General features: G+C 38.2%; 2 protein-coding genes and 1 pseudogene across 3 annotated transcripts in view; 1 reads left to right on the top strand and 2 right to left on the bottom strand.

The window, feature by feature from the left end:
• Window positions 1–2240: 2240 nt before the first annotated feature.
• On the bottom strand, window positions 2241–16536 carry LOC103006265 (L-lactate dehydrogenase A-like 6A). Its single transcript, XM_028164740.2, is given in 9 exon segments — window positions 2241–2399; window positions 3161–3187; window positions 3190–3333; window positions 10780–10889; window positions 10891–10930; window positions 10933–10950; window positions 11740–11857; window positions 16427–16476; window positions 16479–16536. Coding segments are annotated over 9 exon segments (672 nt in total). The 3' UTR covers window positions 2241–2292.
• Window positions 16537–19504: 2968 nt separating this feature from the next.
• LOC103018917 (L-lactate dehydrogenase C chain) overlaps window positions 19505–24190 on the bottom strand; it is a 49354-nt gene continuing 44668 nt past the window's right edge. For both annotated transcript variants that reach the window (XM_028164690.1, XM_007174840.2), the window contains one exon: window positions 19505–19669. In XM_028164690.1, the coding sequence (XP_028020491.1) occupies window positions 19505–19669 (165 nt within the window). The remainder of the gene's footprint in view (window positions 19670–24190) is intronic.
• Window positions 19761–23837, top strand: LOC103001550 (WW domain-binding protein 2-like; annotated as a pseudogene).

The raw sequence follows: 24190 nt of genomic DNA on the forward strand, positions 1-24190 counted from the left end.
AAAATGTTTTAAGGTATTCAGGGAGCCAGGCAGCCTGCTCTATACTTCTCCCAAGAGAAGAAAGACCAATTTGGTCTCACTCATCACTGAAGAGTTTGTATAGTTTAGATCTTTTCTTAGAAAATGAAAATCTACTTGTAAAAATTATCAGAATAGAAACTAGCAAGGCTTAATCTAGTGTTAGGTTTGAAGCTAACATGTAAATGAGTTATTTTTGTGTATACATTTATTTTTACATGGTAAAGGAAGTTACCGCTTTTTTATAGCATACAAATGAACACAGGTTTATCAGCCAGCCAGAACGAAATAATTAGCATACACTTGATGAAAAGAATCATGGTCTCTAAACACAATAAACACACATCATACATTCTTTTGGACCAAATGGCAACTACATATATAATATACAAGGCAAGTACTGGTACATCAGAGGTACCAAAATACCTTATTTGATGCAGTGACTTAGGAATTATAAAAAATAACTATCATCCAACATTTGAATGCTAAATAAAAGAGTTGAGGGGCTAAACAGAGGAGTCACTCTTCCCTCCTTCTTTTTTCCGACTTTTAGGAATTTGAGTTTATTCAGAAGTTTTACGTATTTAATCCTGTAAGTAACTACTATCTCTCTTTCGATAACTTCAGAACGGTAGTTTTAAGCAACTTTAAAACTTGCGCTCCTTCTGAATTTCCCAGAGAGTTTCTGCACCCTTTTTCAGACGGGCCTCTTCTGCAGAGGTCAGCTTTACCTTTATGAGGTCTGTAATAACATTCTCTCCCAGGATACATGGAACACTAAGGTATATTCTTCATTTATTCAATAGTGGCCCTGAAAGTAAAGACTTAAAAATTATTCCTTTCTCTTTTCTTCTAACAAAGGTCTGCAATATGAGAAACAACAGTTGCTGGGTGAATTGAGTATTTAACAGATTTGTAGTATGAACTGTAGCAGAAAAAGATACAAGGAAAGAACAATTTGAAACAGATGACTAGACATATTTATTGTTCACAATCATCTGCCATCTTCCCACACAGGCCCCAACCTCTTGCCGTGTTTGCTGGGACCAACCCTCCTTTTCCTATCTCCTTGCCCCTACACCACTTCCTATCAGGGAACCACTTCAAAATTCCTATTACTTTATTCCCAGGGATTTAATTCCATTTTACTTTACCTTCTCCCATTCAAACTAGCAAAGGGATCTTATCCAGGCCCCAACTTTCCCCTCCCCAGGAGACCAACTGCTAATACTTTTGTGATCAGTGCTTCTTTCTTAGGTCTCTTCACTGGACCTCATTGAAACTGTTTGTTAGAGAACAACTCAAAATGTGGCAAGACCTACCACAGTGGTTCCCAATGTTACTAGATATTTGTAGAGCTAGTTCACTCAGTTAAATAATAAAGATGCAATAAGACTTTTATCTAATAGAATGTATAAGAAATACCACACTAGGTCAGGACAGAGGTCTACAAAGGTAGGCCTCTTCCTCCTCTACCACCATCCCTTTGTCTCTGTCTCTTCAGCAGCAGCAGCAAAGAACAGATTTTAGGAAGAGAAGTGCTTCCACAAGATCAACTTCAAAAATTTTCATCAATTCTCTTTTACATCTATCTTATGTTGATATTCAATATTTTTTCAAACATAAACATCCTACCTTACTCATGGTGGAAACTGGATGCACTCCTAAGATTCTTCAGAATACTTTGTTAAATCAGCACAGATAGGGCAACACCCCATTTCTTTTTAATCACCTCACAGCCACTGTGGAGTTGGAAGAAATCATGAACATAAGTTAATTTTAGAAGAAATACTTGTCTTTGAACATCCATATTGTGGCAGCCTGACAATGCCACAAATCTGAAATGTTTCCATCAATAATTTCTCCTAGGCATTTCTTATAGGAGTTGGTTATGTAAGGTAGGAAAACAGAGTTAATGACGGTAAGTACAGAGATCCAGAAGTTAATGTGAAATCAATTTTACTATTAACAGTAAAGAATATATAGCAACAATTAGAAAAAATATATTGTCAGTTAACAAGTGAGTGCCTACTATATGGCAGATACTGGGTTAGGCTCAGGAGTGAGTGAGACAGACTTAGTCCCTAACTGCTTAAGAGTTTATAATGTGAATATGATCACACCAAAATAAAAGTAGAAGTGCTAAGGAAAGAAAAGTCCAGCAGATACAACAACATATACTTAAAGGACCGAAGTCTCATCCCTCTGGCACAATTCAGGCTTACAGCTAACTTCCAAGGTACTGAAAATACAAAACATACTACCTGGCAACCACTACTTTGCAGACATTTTCCTCCTGCTCAGGTCTTTATCAGTTCCTTTATCTGAGTTCAGAACCTTCGGAGAGACCGCAGCAATGTTCATTCCACTCCACACAGGAACTAAGAAAAAGATACCCCCAAATCCATTCATTACATAGTATTATATAACAGGTTGTTGTTTTTTTTTAACCTTAGCAAAACTGTTACAATTGCCCTGAGTGGTTTACAACTAGGAACGCTCAACAAAACTATCAAAAATTCAGATGTCTAAGCCCCCTATCCCAAATCGGCTAAATCAAAATCTTCAGGGATGGAGCCCACAATTCTATCATCTTGGCAGAGATTCTCCAAACAAGAAAGTGACAGTTTTGAAATTTTCAACTATAAGTTTTATCACTTCAAGTCCTTTTCCATAGCCAGGGGTTTGTATTAGATCAATTTCAAGGGTTCTTAGCCAGAAGAAAGTAAGATAAAAAGGACTGCTATCATATTAGCACCCCTTCTCCTCTTCCCTTTAATTTTCTCCAGTTAATAGGAAGAATTCATGTTACCTGAATTACAATACTGACCTTTCGGAACTAGAGTATCCTAAGTTAAATATAAACTACATCTTGTTACTTAGTGCTGTGTTAAGAAAGTCTTACAATCTTAATTGTACATATATGTAGGATTGTAGTAACATTCTCATTTTTTTCAAACTTGTATTTCTGGTGAGTTATTTTATTATAAAAATAATGTGCTAAAAATTAAAACACTACTAAAAGGACCTAAAGTAGAATAAAAGTCCTTTCACCCAGGAGGTATTTTACTTTATGATTAAATATATGATCTGAAATATATTTCAGAGAGTGTGCACAGCTCAGTGGTACTCTTAGGCTTACCACTTGAGTCTCTGTGCTCTAAAAGGACAAACCATGACAGCTTTCAGAGTGGACACCAAGCCTCTGCCCAGTCAAGAAATGGAAGGGGGCAGTGGCCAGATTACAGCCACTCCCAATAACTACAGTTTTGGGGAAATGCTCTTAACTTCCATGCTACAAAGTTAAGATACCCACTGAGAAGAAAAAATTCAAGTCAGAAAAAGTTCTCACTTTAAATGATAAACTTTTTTACATTTATCTAAATTAAAACTAAGTCTGATGTTTCATTGGGGGGAAAAAAACAGTTCTCTATCCAACTCCAGTTACACCATAGTTTCAACAATATCTACCCAATAGAAATAAATTATGAAAAACTTTTGTCGCTACTTTGTATAGACTTTTGTGCAGAAACACATTCATTCATGCCATTAAAATTTAAACACAAATCAATATCCCTTATCAAGTCTTTCTTTGAAATAATTTTTCTCAGAGAATAACCCATTTAGAGCAAAAATCTTAGTTAAGACGGAAACAGAGAAACAAGTATACATGGAATGTAACTGTCAGGCAAAACATAATCAGGCCTTAGTCCCACTAGGCAAGGGAAGAAAATTGGCATAGTCTGATGTTTTGGGTATGTGAACTATTTTAAACATTATTTTATCAGAATTTTTTTCTCATTGAATTTAAAAAGTGGTAACTTAGCCAGAAAGTTAGTGCAGATACAGTAATGGCAAACAAGAGAATTTCAACAATAAAAAAGCATTACTAAGGATACACAGAGATACTACATAATATATGAAACAATCCAACAGTACATAATAATCATGAACTTAGATGCAACTCATTGAAATGGCCTCAAAATATATTGGAAAAAAAATTGGGAAACGCTAGGTGGATTTGAGTAACTACCTTTATCAGAAACTGACAGATCAGTAATAATTCATTAAAAATTTGTAATTTAGTAAAACTAAACCAAATCAATAAGTGTGAATGGATATAGAAAGATCATCCAATTAAGTCTATTTTCCCCCCAAATACATAAAGGAACATTTACAAAAACTGTATTAACTAGGTCACAAAGGAAGCCTTAACAGATTTCAAAGAGTGGATGTTAACCCGCATTTCTCTGATCTCAATTGAGCTATGTTAGAATCAATCACAATATAACAAATTTTAAAATGTTTCAAAGCTAAAAGCATACTCTTAACTTGCTGAGTTAAAGAGAAAATAAAACTAGGAATTACAAAATACTTATACCTGAATGACAATAAAAGTGCCACAAAACAAAACAAAAAGTGGTACTTACTGTTAAGTTTATATTCTTAAATGCATTTTTTTAAAAACAAAAAAGATCAAGGATAAGAGTTACTAACCATAAAGTAAAAGGAAGTTTTAAAAAATAAGCAGAAAGTAGTAAGATTGAAAACATCAGTATCAATACAATAGAAAGTAATTCTTGGGGAGAGGAGGACTAATAAGTTAGAGGAATATCTAGCAAAATGAGGGCACAATGTCCCCAACAAATAATATTAGGAAACAGGAGAGGTAAGCAGAAATACAGTAAAGGTTTAGAAAGTCATAAAATATGAAACACATGCCAGTATAAAACTTGGATGAAATGGACAGCTAGAAAACTTCCTAAAATGACTTAAGAAGAAATGGAAAATCTGAATAAACAAATTACATTAATGAACTTTTAACAAAAATCTAGCCCCTCACCCTTTCAACTGTTTTACAAACAAGTTATATCAAAATTTCAAGGAACAGTTTGTTCTTATGCAACCTATTTTATTAGATAACAGAAAAAATTTTTTGGTGGGGATATAGTAAAACCTTGATACCGAAACTGAGCAAAAGACCAGATAAAAAATAGTAAACTCATATTATTTATTTACACAGATACACAAGTACTAAATAAAATATTAGCAAATATACTTAAGTGGGGTTTTTGAAAACTACTTCATGACCAAGTAAGTTTTAGCCCAGAAATGCAAAGATGGTTCAATATCAGAAAATCTATTAATATATTACACTATGTGAGATTTAAAGAAAAAGATCATTTGAATTGTACAAAAACCTGATGAAATTCCAAATCCATTAGGGTTTAATAAAAGTAAAACTCAACCATCTAAGAAGAAAAGGAAACTTAACCTAAAAAGGTATCTATCAGAAATCCAAAACAAACATCACAAATAATGAAGAAAATTTAGAAGTATTTTCATTACAGTCAGGAACAAGACAAGGATACACCCACTATCACTGTTTCTATTTAACATCTTACTGGAGATCCTCCTAGCCAATGCAATAGGACAGGAAAAAGATAAAGGTCTTAAGTATAGAAAAAAGGCCTTATTTGGAGATGGTAGGTTTGTCTCATAGAAAATGTCTGGTAATTTGTAAACTATAGAAATTAAAGATCAGAAAGAAAACAAGAAATAACAGAGACTTGTGGGGGACCATTAAACACACCAACATGCGTTATAGTAGTACCAGAAGGAGAGGAAAGGAGCAAACACATTCAAAGAAATAATGGGTGAAACTTCCCAAATATGAAAAACATTAATCTGCACATTCAAGAAGTTTAAGGAACTCCAGGTAGGATATACTGAAAGGGATTCTTACTTAGACACACCATAGTTGAACTGTCAAAAGCCACAGAAAAAATATTGGAAATAGTAGGAGAAAACACTCACTGCATACCAGAGAACCAAAATAAGTTAACAGCTAACTTCTAATCTGAAGCAATGGAGGCCAGAAGACAGTTGAATGACATTCAAAGTGCTGGAAGAGAAACTCAACCAAGAGTACTATATGTAGCAAATCCATATTTCAAAAATGAAGGCAGAATAAAGACATTCTCAAATAAATAAACATTGAGAGAATTCACTGCTAGCAGCCGGCCTGCCTTACAACAGATACTGAAGAAGTTTCTTCAGGCTGAAAGGAAGTGATACCAGGCAGCAATTCATACCAACATGAAGAAAGGAGCACTGGTAATAGTGAAATATAATTTATTTATATAAATGTGTGTGTGTGTGTGTGTGTGTGTGTGTGTGTGTACACATACATACACACACATACACCTACCTCTTATTTAAAACACAACTGCATAAAACTATATAAAATTTATTGTTGGGCCTACAAGATATACAGATAGAAGGTATTTGACAATAACAACCAGAAGAGGAAGGGAAAGATACTAGAGTAGAGCAAGGAAGTGACACCAGACAGTAACTCAAATCTACACAAAGAAATGAATACCAAAAGTGAAAAATAAGGTTAATATAAAAAAAATTCATAAATATATTTTTGTCTTCTCTTAGCTTCTACAAAAGACTTAAGATTATATAAAGCAATAATTATAACACTATTGTTGAATTTTTAATACATATAGACATATACAACAATAATAGCACAAAAGTGGGTGAGGGATTGATGCTACAATGGAGCAAAGTTTCTATATTTTATTGGAATTAAGTGTGCAAAAATGTGAAGTACATCCAGGTACCTTAAGCTGATATTGTAACTCCAAGAGCAACCACTAAAAAAAAACCCTCAAAAAACATAATTTAAAATTAAATAATTAAAATGGTACTTTAGAAAATGCAAAAAAAGACAGTAAAGGAGAAACCAAGGAACAAAAGAAGACACAAGACATACAGAAACAGCAAAATGACAGGCATAAATCCAAACATATCACAGTAACAGTAAATGTGAATAAACAGTCCACTCAAAAGGCAGAGATTTTCACACTGCATAAAATGAGATCTAACTATATTGCTCGCTAGAAGAGACACACTTTTTTTTTTTTTTTAGTACTATCTGTATTTTGGGGTCATTATCCTATTTTAGTTTTTTTTTTTAATTGTAGTTGATTTACAATATTGTGTTAGTTTCAGGTGTACAGAAAGTAATTCAGATGTATATATGTATTTTTTCAAATTGTGTTCCATCATAGGTTATTACAAGATACTGAATATAGTTCCCTGCACTATACCGTAAATCCTTGTTGCTTATCTATTTTATGTATAGTAGTTTGTATCTGTTAATCCCATATCCTTATTTATCCCTCCCTACCTCCCTCTCCCCTTTGGTAACCGTAAGTTTGTTTTCTATGTCTGTGAGTCTATTTCTGTTTTGTAAATAAGTTCATTTATATCATTTCTTTTAGATTCCATATAGGAGTGATATCATATAATATTTGTCTTTCTCTGTCTGACTTACTTCACGTAGTATGATATTCTTCTAGGTCCATCATGTTGCTGCAAATGGCAATACTTCATTCTTTTTTAGGGCTGAGTAATATTCCATTGTATATATGTGCCATATCTTCTTAAACTATTCACTCAGTATGATAATCTCTAGGTCCATCCATGTTGGCATTATTTCACTCTTTATTTCATACACACACACCACATCATCTTTATCCATTCATCTGCAGTGGACATTTAGGTTGTTTCCATGTCTTGGCTGTTGTAAATAGTGCTGCTGTGAACATAGGGGTGCATGCATCTTTTCAAATTATAGTTTTCTCTGGATATATGCCCAGGAGTGGAATTGCTGGATCATATGGCAACTCTATTTTTAGTTTTTTGCGGAACCTCCATTCTGTTTTCCATAATGGCTGCACCAACTGACGTCCCCATCAACAGTGTAGGAGGGTTCCCTTTTCTCCACACCCTCTCAACATGTTATTTGCAGACATTTTAATAAGAGCCATTCTGGCCGGTGTGAGGTGATATCTCATTGTCATTTTGATTTGCATTTCTCTGATGATTAGTGACGTTAAGTATCTTTTCATGTGCCTATTGGCCATCTGTATGTCTTCTTTGGAGAAATGTCTACTTAGGCCTTCTGCCCAATTTTTGATTGGGTTGTTTGTTGTTTTGTTATTGAGTTGTATACGCTGTTTTTGTTTTTTTTTTAATTTTATTTATTTATTTTTATTTATTTATGGCTGTGTTGGGTCTTCGTTTCTGTGCGAGGGCTTTCTCTAGTTGCGGCAAGTGGGAGCCACTCTTCATCGTGGTGCGCGGGCCTCTCACCATCGCAGCCTCTCTTGTTGCGGAGCACAGGCTCCAGACGCGCAGGCTCAGTAATTGTGGCTCACGGGCCTAGTTGCTCCGCGGCATGTGGGATCTTCCCAGACCAGGGCTCGAACCCGTGTCCCCTGCATTGGCAGGCAGATTCTCAACCGCTGCGCCACCAGGGAAGCCCCAGCTGTTTCTATAGTTTGGAAATTAAGCCCTTGTCGGTCACATCATTTGCAAATATTTCCTTCTGGTCCATAGATTGTCTTTTTGTTGATGGTTTCCTTTGATGTGCAAAAGACTGTAAGTTTGATTAGGTCCCATTTATTTATTTTCGCTTTTATCTCTATTGCCTTGGTAGACTGACCTAAGAAAACACTGGTATGATCTATGTCAGAGAATGCTTTGCCTATGTTCTCTTCTAGGAGTTTTATGGTGTCATGTCTTATATTTTAGTCTTTAAGCCATTTGAGTTTATTTTTGTGTATGGTGTAAGGCTGTGTTCTAACTTCACTGATTTCCATGCACCTGTCAACCTTTCCCAACACCACTTGCTAAAGAGACTGTCTTTTCCTCACTGTATAATCTTGCCTCTTTTGTCATAGATTAATTGACCATGGGTGTGTGGGTTTATTTCTGGGCTCTCTATTCTGTTCCATTGATTCATATGTCTGTTTTTGGGCCAATACCACACTGTTTTGATTACTGTCGCTTTGCAGTACTGTCTGAAGTCTGGGAGGGTTATGCCTCCTGCTTTGTTCTTTTTCCTCAGGATTGCTTTGGCAATTCTGGGTCTTTTATGGTTCCATATAAATTTTAGGATTATTTGTTCTAGTTCTATGAAAAATGTCATGGGTAATTTGAGAGGGATCACATTATATCTGTAGCTTGCTTTGGTAGTATGGCCATTTTAACAATATTAATTCTTCCAATCCAAGAGCATGGGATAGCTTTCCATTTCTTTGAATCATTTTTTGATTTCCTCTATCAATGTTTTATGGTTTTCAGCATATAGGTCTTTCACTTCCTTGGTTTATTCCTAGGGGTTTTTTTTTATTTTTATTTTTTTATTTTATTTTATTTTTGGCCATGCTGCGCGGCATGAGGTATCTTAGTTCCCGACCAGGGATCGAACCCGTGTCCCCTGCCCCCTGCCCCGGGCCGAGGAAGCGCAGAGTCTTAACCACTGGACCGCCAGGGAAGTCCCGGGTTTTTTTTTTTTAAACGTAATTTTAAACAGGATTTTTTTTAACCTTCTCTGATATTTGATTGTTAGTGTAGAGAAATGTAACTGATTTCTGTATATTAACTTGTATCCTGCTACCTTGCTGAATTCATTTGTTAGTTCTAATAGTTTTTGTGTGATCTTTATTATTCTCTACATAGAGTATCATGTCATCTGCAAATAGTGACAGTTTTACCTGTTCCCTTCCAATCTGCATACCTTTTATTTCTTTTTCTTGTCTAATTGCTGTGGCTGGGACTTCAATACTACGTTGAATAGAAGTGCTGAGAGTGGGTTTCCCTGGTGGCTCAGTGGTGAAGAATCCGCCTGCCAATGCAGAACACGGGTTCGAGCCCTGGCCTGGGAAGATCCCACATGCTGCAGAGCAACTAAGCCCGTGAGCCACAGGTACTGAGCCCACGAGCCACAACTACTGAGCCCACGAGCCACAACTACTGAGCCCATGTGCCACAACTACTGAAGCCCGTGCACCTAGAGCCCGTGCTCCGCAACAAGAGAAGCCACCGCAGTGAGAAGCCCACACACCGCAACGAAGAGTAGCCCCCACTCGCCGCAACTAGAGGAAGCCCACGCGCAGCAACAAAAACCCAATGTAGCCAAAAATAAATAAATAAATAAATAAATAAATAAATTTTTTTAAAAATACAGTAATTTGGCTGAATATCACAACCTAGATTTCTGAGCTCCAGACTCATAATCAGCTACCAGCTACCTGTTTGATATCTCCTCTTGAGTATCTTTTCAGATATCTCAAATTTAACATGTCCCAATTGGAAATCTTGGTTTTTCTCCCCTAAACTCAACACTCCCTCCTACTTCCTTCACTGACTCCCACCTCCTTGAAAGCATCACAATTCAGATAAATGGAACTACCATCCAATCAATCGCTCAAGGTAAAAATCCAGAAGTCATTTTTTACTCTTCCCTGTCCCTCACTATACAAAATCTGTCAGTGGTCCTGCATGTTTTATTTCCAAAGTATATCTTAAATTTGTGCATGCACCAGTGAGGAGTCTAGTACAATCTTGGAGGGTTAGTCAATAACGTATTGTGCTTTCACTTCAGCACCCTCAGCAATCTGGAAAACAGCTCAGATGTGAAAGTCTTTAGTTTGTAAAACTTGGATTTACACACTACGATTCAGCAAATTATCTTTTCATATACGCTAGTATTTAAAGAAATCTTCATTATGGTACACACACTGATTATGCAAAATACATGTTAAATTAACAAAACAGGAAGCGATTCTGGCTATATCGGTAGTTTAGAGTTTAATACCCATTATTTTTCTCTACCAAGTTACTAAACGCACCCCCACACACACAAAAAATTATTCACTGAACAGCCAAAATAAAGGTGACCTGGATTGGAAACAATAATCACTTTGCAGTGGAGACTGTGTTAGATAATACTGGAAATCATTAATTTAAACATGGACACATTTCTCTGGATTAAATCAAGGTATGTTTCTCTTTATCTGGCCTGCACCTGCTGTGATAATCACTATGTTGAGTTTGCAGTGACAAAATAATCTGGGGAAAGATTTGAATAGAAAACATTACGGGAGAAAACATCTAAAATTTGAGTACACATTTCCTGTTCAGCTCAATCACCACACTTTTTACTAAAGAGTGAGCTCCCTTAGATCTTCTACTATGCCCATAGCACTCTTAATTTCAGGAAATTAGTACTAAATTTTCCTTGTACATTTGTTTCAACAACCTCCTAACATACATACCTCTTGCACTTTATAGAATAAAAGGTCAAAATGTACATTGTTCTGGTAAATGAGAATGTTTACTTAGAGATAGATGTGGTATGAAAAGACCCTTGAACAGGGATATACTGGTTCATTCATTTGTTCATACAATTACCTCCTGGGAGCCAAGTAAATAAAGTACAGTAGTTAAGAGCTTAGGCTTTTGAGTCAAAACAAAGGGATCAAATTCTTACTCCATCATTTTTATTTAACCTTGATGTGCAGGTGCATCATCTGTGAAACATCATAGAATTGTGCTGAGGTTATTAAATAAAATAAAGTGCTTTAGCTCAGTGGCTGGCACAAAATGGGCAATCAATTAATGATTACTGTCATGATAATTACTATTACTGCTGCTCACAGGAACTCACTCTGGTGCTGTAGAAAGCCCTGTAGACAAATTAAGTATAACCTAATGAAATCTGAACATGTTATGAGACTACAGGGTAGGGAGCAACCAACTTTATAACAATTGGGGAAGTCATGATATAAAGATATGATTTTCTTAGATATTTATTAATGTACTATTAGAATATTTATAGTATTTAGCTATGACAGTAACCTTTGCTGGAAAAAATATTTAGGATTTTCATGAAAGGGCTGCCATGTTGCAGACCCACTGTCTCACCCATCAATTTGCCTTCATCAGCATCCACAAAGGCAAGTTCATCACTCAAGCCCTAACATTAGTCAAGTGGGAGAGGGGGGCGTCTGGATTAACTGGAGAATGAAAGAAAATTCTTATACTGGCAATCTATATCTACCTTATGAATTATCAGACTCAGGGAAGACAATGAATCTGTTCAACATTTCATCATGATATAAAAGTCCAAACTAGAAGAGATACAAGCTACAAGGAGGAAAGCTTCAGCTCACAATTAGGAGAACAAACAGAGAAGCCATTTAATAAACAGAACAGTCTCTGAAGGTAGTGAACACCTCTTCAATTTAAGCTGAGGCTGCACAATGATAAAGAAGGGATTCTGGAGAAGGAATTTCTCACCGGACTACGAGCTCCTAGAGAAGAGGAAGTCATTCATTTTCACTCATCTGGTGCTTAGCATTAACCTGGCACACAGACGCTCAATAAAAGTTTTTTGAATAAATAGATTAAAACATAGGGCCCTTTCCAACTCTAAAATTTTATAGTTCTTTAATCAAGCAATGTTATATGCAAAAAGGAATCAGTACTATATATTTCTAGCATGCTACTTCATATGTAATAAAGGAGGAAAATAGTACTATGTATTTCTAGCATGCTACTTCATATGTAATAAAGGAGGAAAATTATATATTGTATTTGCAAAAGAAACTCTAGTGGATACACAAGAAACTGACAAATGGTTTCCTAAAGTGGAATTTAGGGGGAAGGTTGGATGGAAACAGGATGAAAGTGTGACTTCTCTATGTATATCTTTTTTTTTTAAACATCTTTATTGGAGTATAATTGCTTTACAATGGTGTGTTAGTTTCTGCTTTATAACAAAGTGAATCAGCTATACATATTATGTATATCTTTTTATATTACTTTTAATTTTTAACCTTGTGAATGTATTACCTTTTGAAAAATAATGTTGTAAATAACTACATATTATCTTTATTATATATTACTAAAATCTTCACTGAAAAAAACCAATGGCTTTGAGCTAGTACTTAGAAATAAATGATCAAGTATCCATAATTTAAGTACATGTCCAACTTATATTGTTGGATCTTTTTACTTTATTCTAACTAATGGAAATTCAAAGCCAAGCACTTTAAACTTGATTATAATTTATTAGCTTAGAAGTCTAAACTGTATCACAAGGAAAAGGTTGTTGCTTAATGAGATGCCAATGCTTTCTGGATACTCTAAATTATTTACAGAGATTATAGTAGCATGGAGCAGAATTACACTATTGACAAAATTACCTTTGAAACATAGTTTTTAAAATGTTCTGTGTAGAAATGAGCACACCTAGCACTCAGATCTTGGGTTACAATATCATACTCCAATAAAAGGAATCAGGGCTCCTTGGGAAAAAAAAAAAAAAGGCTGATTTACGATTGAAGCAGAAAATATATGACAAGAAGAAGCTGAAAGATCTTATATGCCAGAAACTAGAGAAGTGCTCAAACTAAACAAAAACCCTATGTTGACAGGGGTATGTCAAAGGGACACAGTAGTCAACTGAATGAGCTCCCAATGGCCAAAGCTGGAACAACTTGAGAAACAAAAGAAAGATGCACTTAATTATAACCCAAAATATAAAATAAACTTCATGAGCCCATACTGATATTAGTAAATGACTGAATGAATCAATAAAAAGGAGAGAAAAGACAAATCTCCCATGCAGAAGAATCCCAAATAATTTATGAAGATACTCTACTCCCAAGGAGAGGGAACGTAACTCCCCACTCCCTAAGTGTGGGCTGTACATAGAGACTTCCTTCCAAAGAGCACAGCATGGAAAGATGGAAAAAAGAGTAACTTTACAGTAGAGAAACCTAACACTACCTCAGCAAGTGACTGAGGTCAACATCAACTGTAATAAATCATGTTGATAGTATGTACTCTGGAAATGATGTGATGAAAATGCTACCTAACCTCTGTGTCTTCCTCCCCAAAATCCATTATTTCAGTCTAACCATGAGAAAAACACCAGACAAATTCCAATAGAGGAGCATTCTACAAAATATCTGACCAGTACTCCTCAAAACTGCCAAAGTCATCAAAAACAAGGAAAGCCTCAGGAATTCCCTGGTGGCCCCTTGGTTAGGATTCAGTGCTTTCACTGCCAGGGCCCGGGTTCAACCCCTGGTTGGGCAACTATGATCCTGCAAGCCACGCGGCGTGGCTGGGGAAAAAAAATACACAAGGAAAGCCTAAAAAAGAAATTGTCATGGTCTAGAGGAGTCTAAGGAGACATGAATGACTAAATGTAACGTAGTATCCTGGAAGGGATACTAAAACAGAAAAAGAACGTTAGGTAAAAACCAAAGTATGGACTTCAGTTAATGACAATGTATCATGTATATATTATCTGTATACACTTATCTATTCATGCAACTTGAGACAGTCTGTGGCTTTTTTCTCCTCTATAAAATAGATCTAATAATTACTTTTCAGGGCTGTCAGATAATGTATACAAAGCATATTGTTATTATCATTATAATCAATGTTGTAAACAAATGTGTTGGTTTTCATGTATGTGTATTCTTCTTAGCAATGAGGACACTGCTGACAAAGGCATTATAGCTGGTAGGACAAAATGAGTCATGAGGAATTCATATGATTGCCGGAAGCAGCAGTTGACAGTACCTGACGCTCTCAGTGCCTTATGTCATTTAGACATGAAATCCAGGCCTAATCCTTTAAATCCAATAAATCATGCCAGGATTAAAGGCTACAGAAAGGTAGCTTGAAGAAATCTTATAGATATTCCATTAATAAAAGCAAATCATAGCTAAAAGAGTTTATTATGATTTACCAAAACGTTATGTGTTCACATCAGGGTAATATTCTTAGCAAGGGGTCAGATCTTTTTAGTCCTGTGTCTCTCCATTAAAAGTGGAAGCTAACTTTATTAGCGACATCAATACTAAGAAAACTAAACACTAAAACTAACCTAACATGAATAAAGAAGGAAGGGAAATAAAAATAGAGACCAGGAAATGGGAGAGAGATTTTTAAAGGAAAAAGATTATTGTATTTGTTACTAGTAGGACACCTACCACAACTGACAAGTTGCACACTCTTTTTCTGCCACCTATTTCTCCAGTTGTTTTACTTGTGAGCAGAGTTTCCTAGTCAAGCAAAGGGGGACCTCATAGTATCACCACACTAAGTGAAAGTGAAATGTCAACATGCTTTCACATAGAGACGCTTCTAACATATAGGATACCATCATAAGAACTAGAAAAAGCAGCCCCCTCTGGGTGGAACAATTAGAAAAGAGCACCTGTTCCTCTGGGTTAAGCCAGCAGGGGCTGGATAGGCCCCCACTCACCTCTTGAACTAGACACAACCTGCACAACGATATGTGGTGGCCTTGCCTCCACCTAAGGAAAACTTGGTTAACCCAATGGCACAGAGCACATAACTTACTTTTTCTGGGGGGTGGGGGAAAAGGTAGATTTTTAATAACTGCTTTTATCACCAGGTTAAGTCATGCAGTTACAAAGTAGTTAGAAATTTCTGAAAGGATATTATTGTTAAAAAAGACTCCTTCTTACATAAATAATATCTAGTACTTCATTGGGACACTAATGTTCAAAAGGTCCTGACCAAACAACTCCCAAACAAAACACAACCCTAGGTTGTTTCCAGCCCACTGGGAATGAAGCCGTGCGCAGAAGATGAGGCCTGTAAAAGACGACACAAAGTCAGGGCGAGTCAGAGCCTTTGGTAATGCTCAGGGCCGCCAGCCAGACTCCAAAGACAGAGCTCAAGTGGTTTCTCCTGAGACACTCTACTTGAATTATTGTTCAATTAGTCAACACAACACATCTTCAAAAGAGAACAATTAACATGATAAGGAGATGACTGTATTCTTTGGACTGTATGTCATAATTGTGGTTAGTAAATTCTGACAGTCTTAACAAAAACAGCCTCCATCATTTGCAGGTATGAAGGTAACTTAATTCTCTACCAGGCTTTTTATTTTTGCTGGATGACAAAATGCGATTGACAAGCTATAAATGATACTGTTTTATGTTACAAAAACACTAGCTTTTTTCATTTATTATATTTACAGGCATTCACTGCTTGAGTCAAGGTTAGGCTTGTTAAGTGATTAAAGGAAATTTTATTACAGCAGCATATATTTTATTCTAAAAGAATAAAATGCATAAAGAGAAAGTTTATTTGTTTGTAACCTGTCAAAAATTGAGTTATTTTGCTGATGTAAAATACCAGTAACTCACTTGAGGACCATGCTACCTTCCGAAAATGCCATGTACTTGCTTCTTAAATGTGTCAAAGCACTTGATAGACTTGTCCAGAGCTGAAGCGGCAAGCTACTGACTGCTCTTGGACAACAGGTGCTTCCCCGGGGCTACAGCTGACTGTGCTGGGAAGCAGCCATGGAGCAAGGCAGCACAGCAGATGGAAAAAAACTTTTTATTTAAAGGCAAAATGCCCAAATGGCTCTCTGGCATAGCTAATTTCTACTATCACGTATTCGCTTATATATGGTCCCCTAACCTTAATTTTTTTCTTCTTAAGGGGCTGATTTGGATTAACTTGTTGAGAATGGTATATAACTTACTTTTAATAAGATGCTGACAGCACAGGCCATAGCAACTGATCCACTTCCTTACTGGGATGAATGGCCTCTTCTGAAGCGAAAATCTTAAATTCACGCTTGACGGTCGCCATCTTGAGGAAAAACTGCAAAGCCACAAAGCCACTTCCGATTGATCTGGAATTGGTCTGTAGCGAGAGGGCGCATATAGAAAACTCCCGGGCCCCGGTGGGTAAGGAGGCGCTGCAGACACACAGGGAACGACAAAGATGACCAGCAAAGCAGCTGGATAATTTCTGGCCAGCAGCAGCCCAGCATCCAGGAGGCAAACCAAGGGGAGGAGGAAGGTGGGTCCACTGAAGAAGGGTTGAGAGGGAGTGAAGGAAGGAAAAGGGTCTGCTCCACCAAAAATGAGACCTACCACTGGTAAATTTATTTCAGCCTTTGCCCTGAAGCCTCTGCTCTTCCTTCCCTCCGCCCCCCGCGCCCCCATTCTTCTCCTCCCCCGGCTCTTAGCTCCAGGACCGAGCCCAGGGTCCGCGAGCCCAGAGTCCCCAGGCTCCGGGCCTAGGATGTCCAGGCGCGCGGTACTTCTCGCCACCCTCACACGGGTGAAGGGCCAGCCGCCCCTCAGCGGGATGCATGCCGCCTGCAGGGGACACAGAGTCAATGTCAGGCAAAAAACATACACTCCGGCGGCCCCCACTCTCCCGCTAGCCCGCAGCACTCCCGCGGCCCTGCTCATGGCCGCCGGAGGAAGAGGAAGAAAATGGAGGAAAGCAGAGGGAAAGCTGATTGAAGCTCAGAGGAGGAAAACCTTTGGCTACTGAGGCTGCGCAGGGCGGCGCCCAGCCCGTGCGGACCTCGCGGGGGCCAAGCGCGCCAGGTGCAGGCGCGAGGCCTGCAGGCGAGCTCTGCGGCACTGCACCTGCGCCTGCTGCCTGTTGCAGGTTGAGGTTCCTGTGGCTGGCGGGTTTCAGAGAGGCTCCTTGGGCTCCAAGCGCACGAGGTGCAGCAGGCACACTGAACTAGAGGGACTCAGCTATCAAACGGAGTGTTCCTTGCCCAGAATCCATCCACCAGGGAGCCCAAGTAAATTTATTTCTAACGAAACCTTGTCTAGATGTATCGGTTTAAGGGCTTTTTGACTCTTGATTGGGAATTTTTCACCAGGGCTGTGGGAGAAAGGGATCTCAGGGCTGTTTACCACCCAAATATGAGCTTAAGTAGAAAAAACAAAAATTTTAATTTAAACCCTCTATGCAAAGGAGATTTTTAAATAAGATACAAAACCCTAAGAATTTGATCAGGGCAGTGCTAATTGATAACCATATATACAATTGATAACCATTTCTACAACTCATTATTTGTGAAGTCATTAAATGTAGAATCTAATAAAATCCCCCTCTCATCCATTAATTTGGGATGAACCAAGGTTTCCACTTCTCCTCCCACCACATTCTACCCAATTAACTGTTTTCTTACTCATTTGTGAATCATAAAACATAATACACATCTGACAAATTCTTTTACAAAACGTAGAGCAGTGTTTCTCAACCTTTTTTCACTATCTTTCCCTCAAGAGCTTCTTCAGACATTAACCCTAATCGTTCAGCTCCCTCACCTGCCCCCACAGCATGAGATTAAATATTCTGGAGTGAGACTTTTGTCTGGTAGGGTTGAGCTTTGGAGAGCCAAACCCTTGTAATATCAAAGATTTTTTTCACCAACCCCCCACCCAAGAACCAATTTTCACCCCCTTGGGGCAATATTGCTCCAGCTGAGAACACATGATGTACAGCAGTTTTATTTCCTAGAATATTCCCTGTAGAAAGTATATTTTGCAGCTTTTTGATCTCTGCAAGGATCTCCTAAAATGAAGCTTTAATTTGGTGTAAGAGAGGAGCTTAAAACAAGACAAAATCCACAGAAGACTCCCCTCCCCCCCATCCTAACTGAACTCTCATGACCATATTTTGTACATTCAAGGGAAGAGTTGAAAAAAAAGTAAAGACAACAAAATAATGGGAAACTAATTATGTTCAGTAATAGATGACTGAAATGAAAGCTATTAAATAGCAAGAATAACAGAGAGTGAACCGTAACTCTCTGACCAAATGGGTTTGCCTCCACTAGAGCCATGTAAGTCCTCAGGGTCTGCATATATGCCTTCTAATTTTTCCCACTGGTCCTGTCCTAGTCTAATTTGTAAATTACCTTGGTCCTGATTTTTTAGTTTTTGTTTCACTGTATATTTCCTATAGCTGCCTTAAATTCTTTGTGGAATCAAGGAAATATATATTTTTGTAGGAAGCACATGCACTCCTACCTTGGACACCAAGAGGGAGCTACCAATTGACTGTTACCAAGCATCCATCAATAACCAGTTAGATGAGGTACCCTAAATACTCACTGTGAAATACTTGAGGGCAGAAATCATGTCATACTGAACTCATAACCATAACACAGCAAGCAGAGTAGTAGTTTGCTAAACGAATAACCTAGAGGATGGTCTAAACTCCCTGTGTGGTATTTCAACAGAGGGACCAAATCAACTATTAGAGTTTATATTAATTGGTATAATACTTGCAGGGTTGAAGATATTTCATTTAATTTTTTTATACCATGAAGTTATATTTCTATTTTACTTCTGATATACATTGTCTTAAAAATAAGTACTTAGTAAAGATTATATATAAACACATAAAGTTAATGAAGCAATATAAAGTGAATATGCCGGTGCCCTAATGGAAGAAAGCATAAAATGAAATTTCAGTACTAGAAATTTTGTTGTTTTATGAGAAGAATCATAAGTTCTATATTAAATGGATTATTATACATATTCTACTAAACCTGAAGACAACTTTTACATATATGATATACTTCAGAAGTATAACTTACATCTGTACAGGTCGAGTATCATTAGAATAGAGAAATAGAGAAATTCCTTTACCATTTCCTTTTTCTAGCCTTGAGAGGCTGGAGTTATGTCATAGGTCCAATGTTCTTTTATTTTTTAAAGATCAGGTGAAAATACTTTCAAAATGTAAAATATACAGTCTACTATCTTCTGTTCTATAAAACATGGAACATTAAAAGGTTTTAAAATATCAGGTCTTTTTGGACATCCCAAAGTGTGTTTGCACTCTTCTTTAAAAGGGCCTCCTCCTCAGAATTCAAGTTAACTTTCACAACATCTGAGACACCATTTTGGCCCAAGACACAAGGGATACTGAGAAAGATTTCTTCTTTTATTCCATAAAAGCCCTAAAAGGCAAAATTAGGTTATTATTCAGTAACCTGATATGGAAAAGCAGCTATGCAAGAGAGCTTCAGAATAAGAATACACAGAGAGACTATGGAGCTCAAGAATCACTCGGAGGGCAGTAGAGTGATCGTCAACAATACGAAGAGCATCCTAATGTCCTATGATCATGTAAGAACTTGTGTTTAATGACATGAAGAATGTGCCAGATGCCTTCAAAGGGGCCAAAAAGGGCACTGTCTATTTTACCCCTTACCCTTGTCATATTTCTTTCTAAGGGGAAGAATGCCATGCAGTCTGATGAAGGACTGTGAGATCAAGCAGGCTGTGTTTGGTGTAAAATAATCAAGAGAACAGTGAAGGCAGAAGCAGGAAGTGGCTGGGCAGGCTCTGCTTTGTATAATCTTTACATCAGGGGATGCCACTGAGTTTGGACAACAGATGCTAACAGGTGGCTTCTCAAGCTTCCAGAGGTGAAGCCTCCGGTGGAGCCCAAGGTTACAGGTACTCACATGTCCAGCAGGGTTTATGTAATTCCCCTGCCAGTCACCAATGGAATGTACTCCTGCCCTCTGGCTACCACCTGGCTTCTATTCAGGACCTCCCATGATGGACAGGGCCACGGAATAGGTGCAACCGTGGCCACCACCCTATCCTAGGGCCATGGAACCTCCCATCAGCAGGCCTGATGTTCCCTCCACTCCTGCAGCTGAAGCCAAGGCTGTAGAGGCAGCTGCTAGAGCCTATTACAACCTGGGTAACCCACACAATGCCTACGTGCCCACAAACCAGCCTCCACCTCCTCCCTGGAAGGTAAGAAGACCCAATAGACCTCTCACACCTCTCTGCCCCCTACCACCCATTGCCTTTTCCTACCCCAGAATGTAGGGTTGGAGGAGGCAATGGGAAGGTCTTGTTGTTCCTCCAGGTGTGCCTGGAAAGTTACCAGGAACTAGTGTTGAGAAAGGGAGAGGCTCCTTGACACTGGAGTGGTGCCTCCCAGCTTCTCATGATAGTTCAGAGCCCACAGGCACTACTCAGCCAAGCTTCCCTCTCACCGTCTCTGGGGCTCTCCTCAGGAGCTCAGCGTTCCTGTTTTACTCTAGTGGCCCCACAGAGGGACTCCCTATCCACCTTTTCCACTGCAGTCCAACTCCCTCATTTTGGTAGCCACTTTATACTCAACCTCATGATCTCCATCAGACCAGCCACATGTCTTCTCCTCAGGGTCCCCTGCCAGGCTCTACTCACATTCACTCCACTCTGGTCCGTGCCTCGCCATGGAAGGCCACTGTCCCACCAGACTGTCAGCCCACATTCCCTTCCCAGCCACATTCCAGCTGCAGTCACACTTGCCTGCCCCCGCTTCCCTTTCCTGTCCTTGGTCATTCTATTGCTCCCTCTGTGTAGCACAATACCTTTTAGAGCTTTAACATGAGCTGCCAGGGGTTGGGTGGCATCAGGAACAAGGCAGCGTGGCTGGGGCAAAAGCCCTCCTGCCTTCCGTGCTAGTGTTTCAGGAATTTGCTCTCTCTCCTTTCACTGTATCTCTTCCTACTAGAAAGGGCTTCTTGGATTAGAACTGGAAATGCATGTCCATACCATTATGCCATTTGGGGGCTGCTGGGTAGACTGAAATAAGGGCCCTGACCTCCAAGGCTGCCCTGGCCTAGCCCTGTGTACTGCCATGACCTGCTGCCCCCCCCCACTCAGCCTATCCTCTTCCCTTTAAGCGTCATGCCTGGTTGGCAAATGACCCCTGGATGCACTGAAATTTGCTTCCTTTCCTTGTAGACTGGCCATGAAGTGAGGAAATGGTTATTTAAAGAGAATTCCCTATTTGACAAAAAATCAAGTTAATATATTAATGTTAAATAAACTCTATTGGCAACTTTATTTGCTGAAAATGTGAAGTAATAAAAATGAAGTAACTGGGGAAAAAGAATAAGAGCATACAAATGATTCTGCTCTTAATGTCAAATGTTTAAGTATTTCCTATAAACTATAACTCGTCCATTGATTTGTTCAGTAAAGACTATGAAATTCCCATATTACTCAATCTCTTTTCAGGAGCATTCATTTGACACCTCCCTGACTCTTCTTCAGGAGCCCTCTGGGGGTAATTGCTTATTCTCCCACAGCCCTTTGTATCCTCAAAAGAGAAAGAGTGTGGAATCCACTGTATACTCCTCATTGTCTCTTCCAAATTATTAATCCCTTGCTCTCTTAAAAACAAAAAAAAATTCCCCCTATTTTTTGAGGCCCATCTTATTCAGCTCTTCTTCCTTTTCTAATGACCGTCTACAAACCTCTTGAGTATTCCATCTCATTCATAAAAGACTCTGACACCTAGCAACCTTCTCTCTCTATCCCAGTTTGTGCCATTATCCTTGGTGACTTCATTGTCCATGTGGATAAACAAACCAATTCCCTTTCTTTCCAGTTTCTTGTCTTCTTTAGCTCATGGGACCTTCTCCCACCCCAAGTATCTTACTCTGAACCTTGTTATGAGGTTCCTCCGTATCCAACTTATATTCCTTTCTTGTAACTATTTTGCTACACCCTAATACCCTTTGCCTATTTTAATTTTTAGTTTTTATAAATATCTCGTAAATTCTTTATTACTCATTTTCTTTTTTGTAATTTATTCATTTGTATGTAGATAACATTTAAGGACAACGGTCTTGAATTTGACTGTGACCCTCTAGCAGAAGGTCAAACTCATTTTTAACAAGTATAGAAACCAAAACTACCTACACCTCTATCTATCTCTCTGTCTTCCTCTCTTCTCTCTCCCCCTTTAACACTCCACAAGTAAAACCCAAACCCAGATGAATTCAGTTATCTACTTTCTCCACTCCTGCACTCAGATCCCTAGAGAAAACCACACAACAAAGCTGATCTTTAACTTTTGTCAAAATTAATGCTTATCTACCTCAAATAAGCATCCACCTGACAGTAATTCTGCCTTTATTTTTTGTCAAATTCTATTTCTCACTATCTACAAAGATGATTTCAAATCTTCTCAAACATCTGACTTTTCTATACCTCCCTTGACTTTCAGTAGATGATTTTGTCTCCTTTCACTAAAAAGATAGAAGTCATCAGATGCTTCCAATGCCAAACTTACAAACCTATATGATTAACTACCTATCTTCTCTTTGTTATCCCCTATTAAAAAAGATAGTTGTCCCTCCTCCTTTCTAGGACTAATACCTTCACCAACGCTCTGTATCCCACCCTCTCTGCTTATTACTTCTATCTTCAATATCTTCTTTACATCTTATCTTTTAAACAACAACAACAAAAAAACTTACCTTGCCCTGGTTTTCCTCTCCAGTTACTGCTCTCTCTCCTTAATTTCACAGGCACTTACCTCAAAAGAGCTGGTTATACCGGCTTTAATTTCTCCAGTCTACTTAAAACGTTCTCAACTGGAGGTGATTTTGACTCCCAAGGGACATTTGGTTATGTCTGGAGACATTTTTTTTTTTTTAACATCTTTATTGGAGTATAATTGTGGAGACATTTTTGATTGTCAAAACTGGTATGCTACTGGAATCTAATGAGTAGAGGCCCAGGATGCTGCTAACATCCCACAATGCACAGGACAGCCCCAATAATGAAGAATTATCCAGCCCAAAATCAATAGTGCCGAAGTTAAGGAAACCCTGGTGTACTCCAATCAGAATTTTTCATTTCTATTACTTTATTAAACATCTGCTAAGGTTATCAATGACCTCTGTTACTTTATCTTCCTGGCATTTTTAACCCTCATTTTATATGACTTCACATTAATCAAGAACAGAAAACCAATCCTTTCATCTTTAAGGCATCCTCCTTTCACTTGGTTACCATGATTCCATGTTCTCTTGGTTCTTCTTTTAACTCTGGCCACCACTTAGTCACCTTCGTGGACTCACACTGTAAACTCTGCTGTTAATACTGAAATTCCTCAAGACTCAGTCTCAATCTGTCTTCTCACTTTATACTCTCTCCTTAGGCAAGCTCGTTGAAAGTCATGGTTTCAGTTACCATGTGTAAGGGATATCTATTGTCTTTGCCTGTCTAGTATCTCTTTTTTTTTTTTTAATGTTGACAGAACCTCTCTTTTTCTTTTAGGAACTGCCTCTCTCCGAACTGACAAGTATCACACGAATGGACAAGTGATCCCAGAAAGGCCAATTATCAAGAAATTAACATGGGTAAAGGGAGAGGCAGGGTCCTGATACTATAGGCTCTAAGCCTGCAGCTGCTGGGGGCCATCTTTGTTGCCCCATGGAAAAAGTCCACGTGAGCTTGAAGCCAATAAGAGTGAAAAGATGAGCCAAGATTGTGGAGAGAAAAGACAGCTCTAACGATATAGTTTGAGCATGTGGTTCAGGCCTCCTTGGCATTTCAGTTACATGAGCCAATATATTTTCTTTTTGCTTAAGCTAGTTTGGGTTGGCGTCTGTGGCTTTTAACTAGAAGAGTCCTAATATACACTTTTTATGCGGATGATGCTCTTATTTATAACTCCA

The sequence above is a fragment of the Balaenoptera acutorostrata genome, chromosome 9 (genome assembly GCF_949987535.1).
Source record: "Balaenoptera acutorostrata chromosome 9, mBalAcu1.1, whole genome shotgun sequence".
NCBI classification, from domain to species: Eukaryota; Metazoa; Chordata; class Mammalia; order Artiodactyla; family Balaenopteridae; genus Balaenoptera; species Balaenoptera acutorostrata.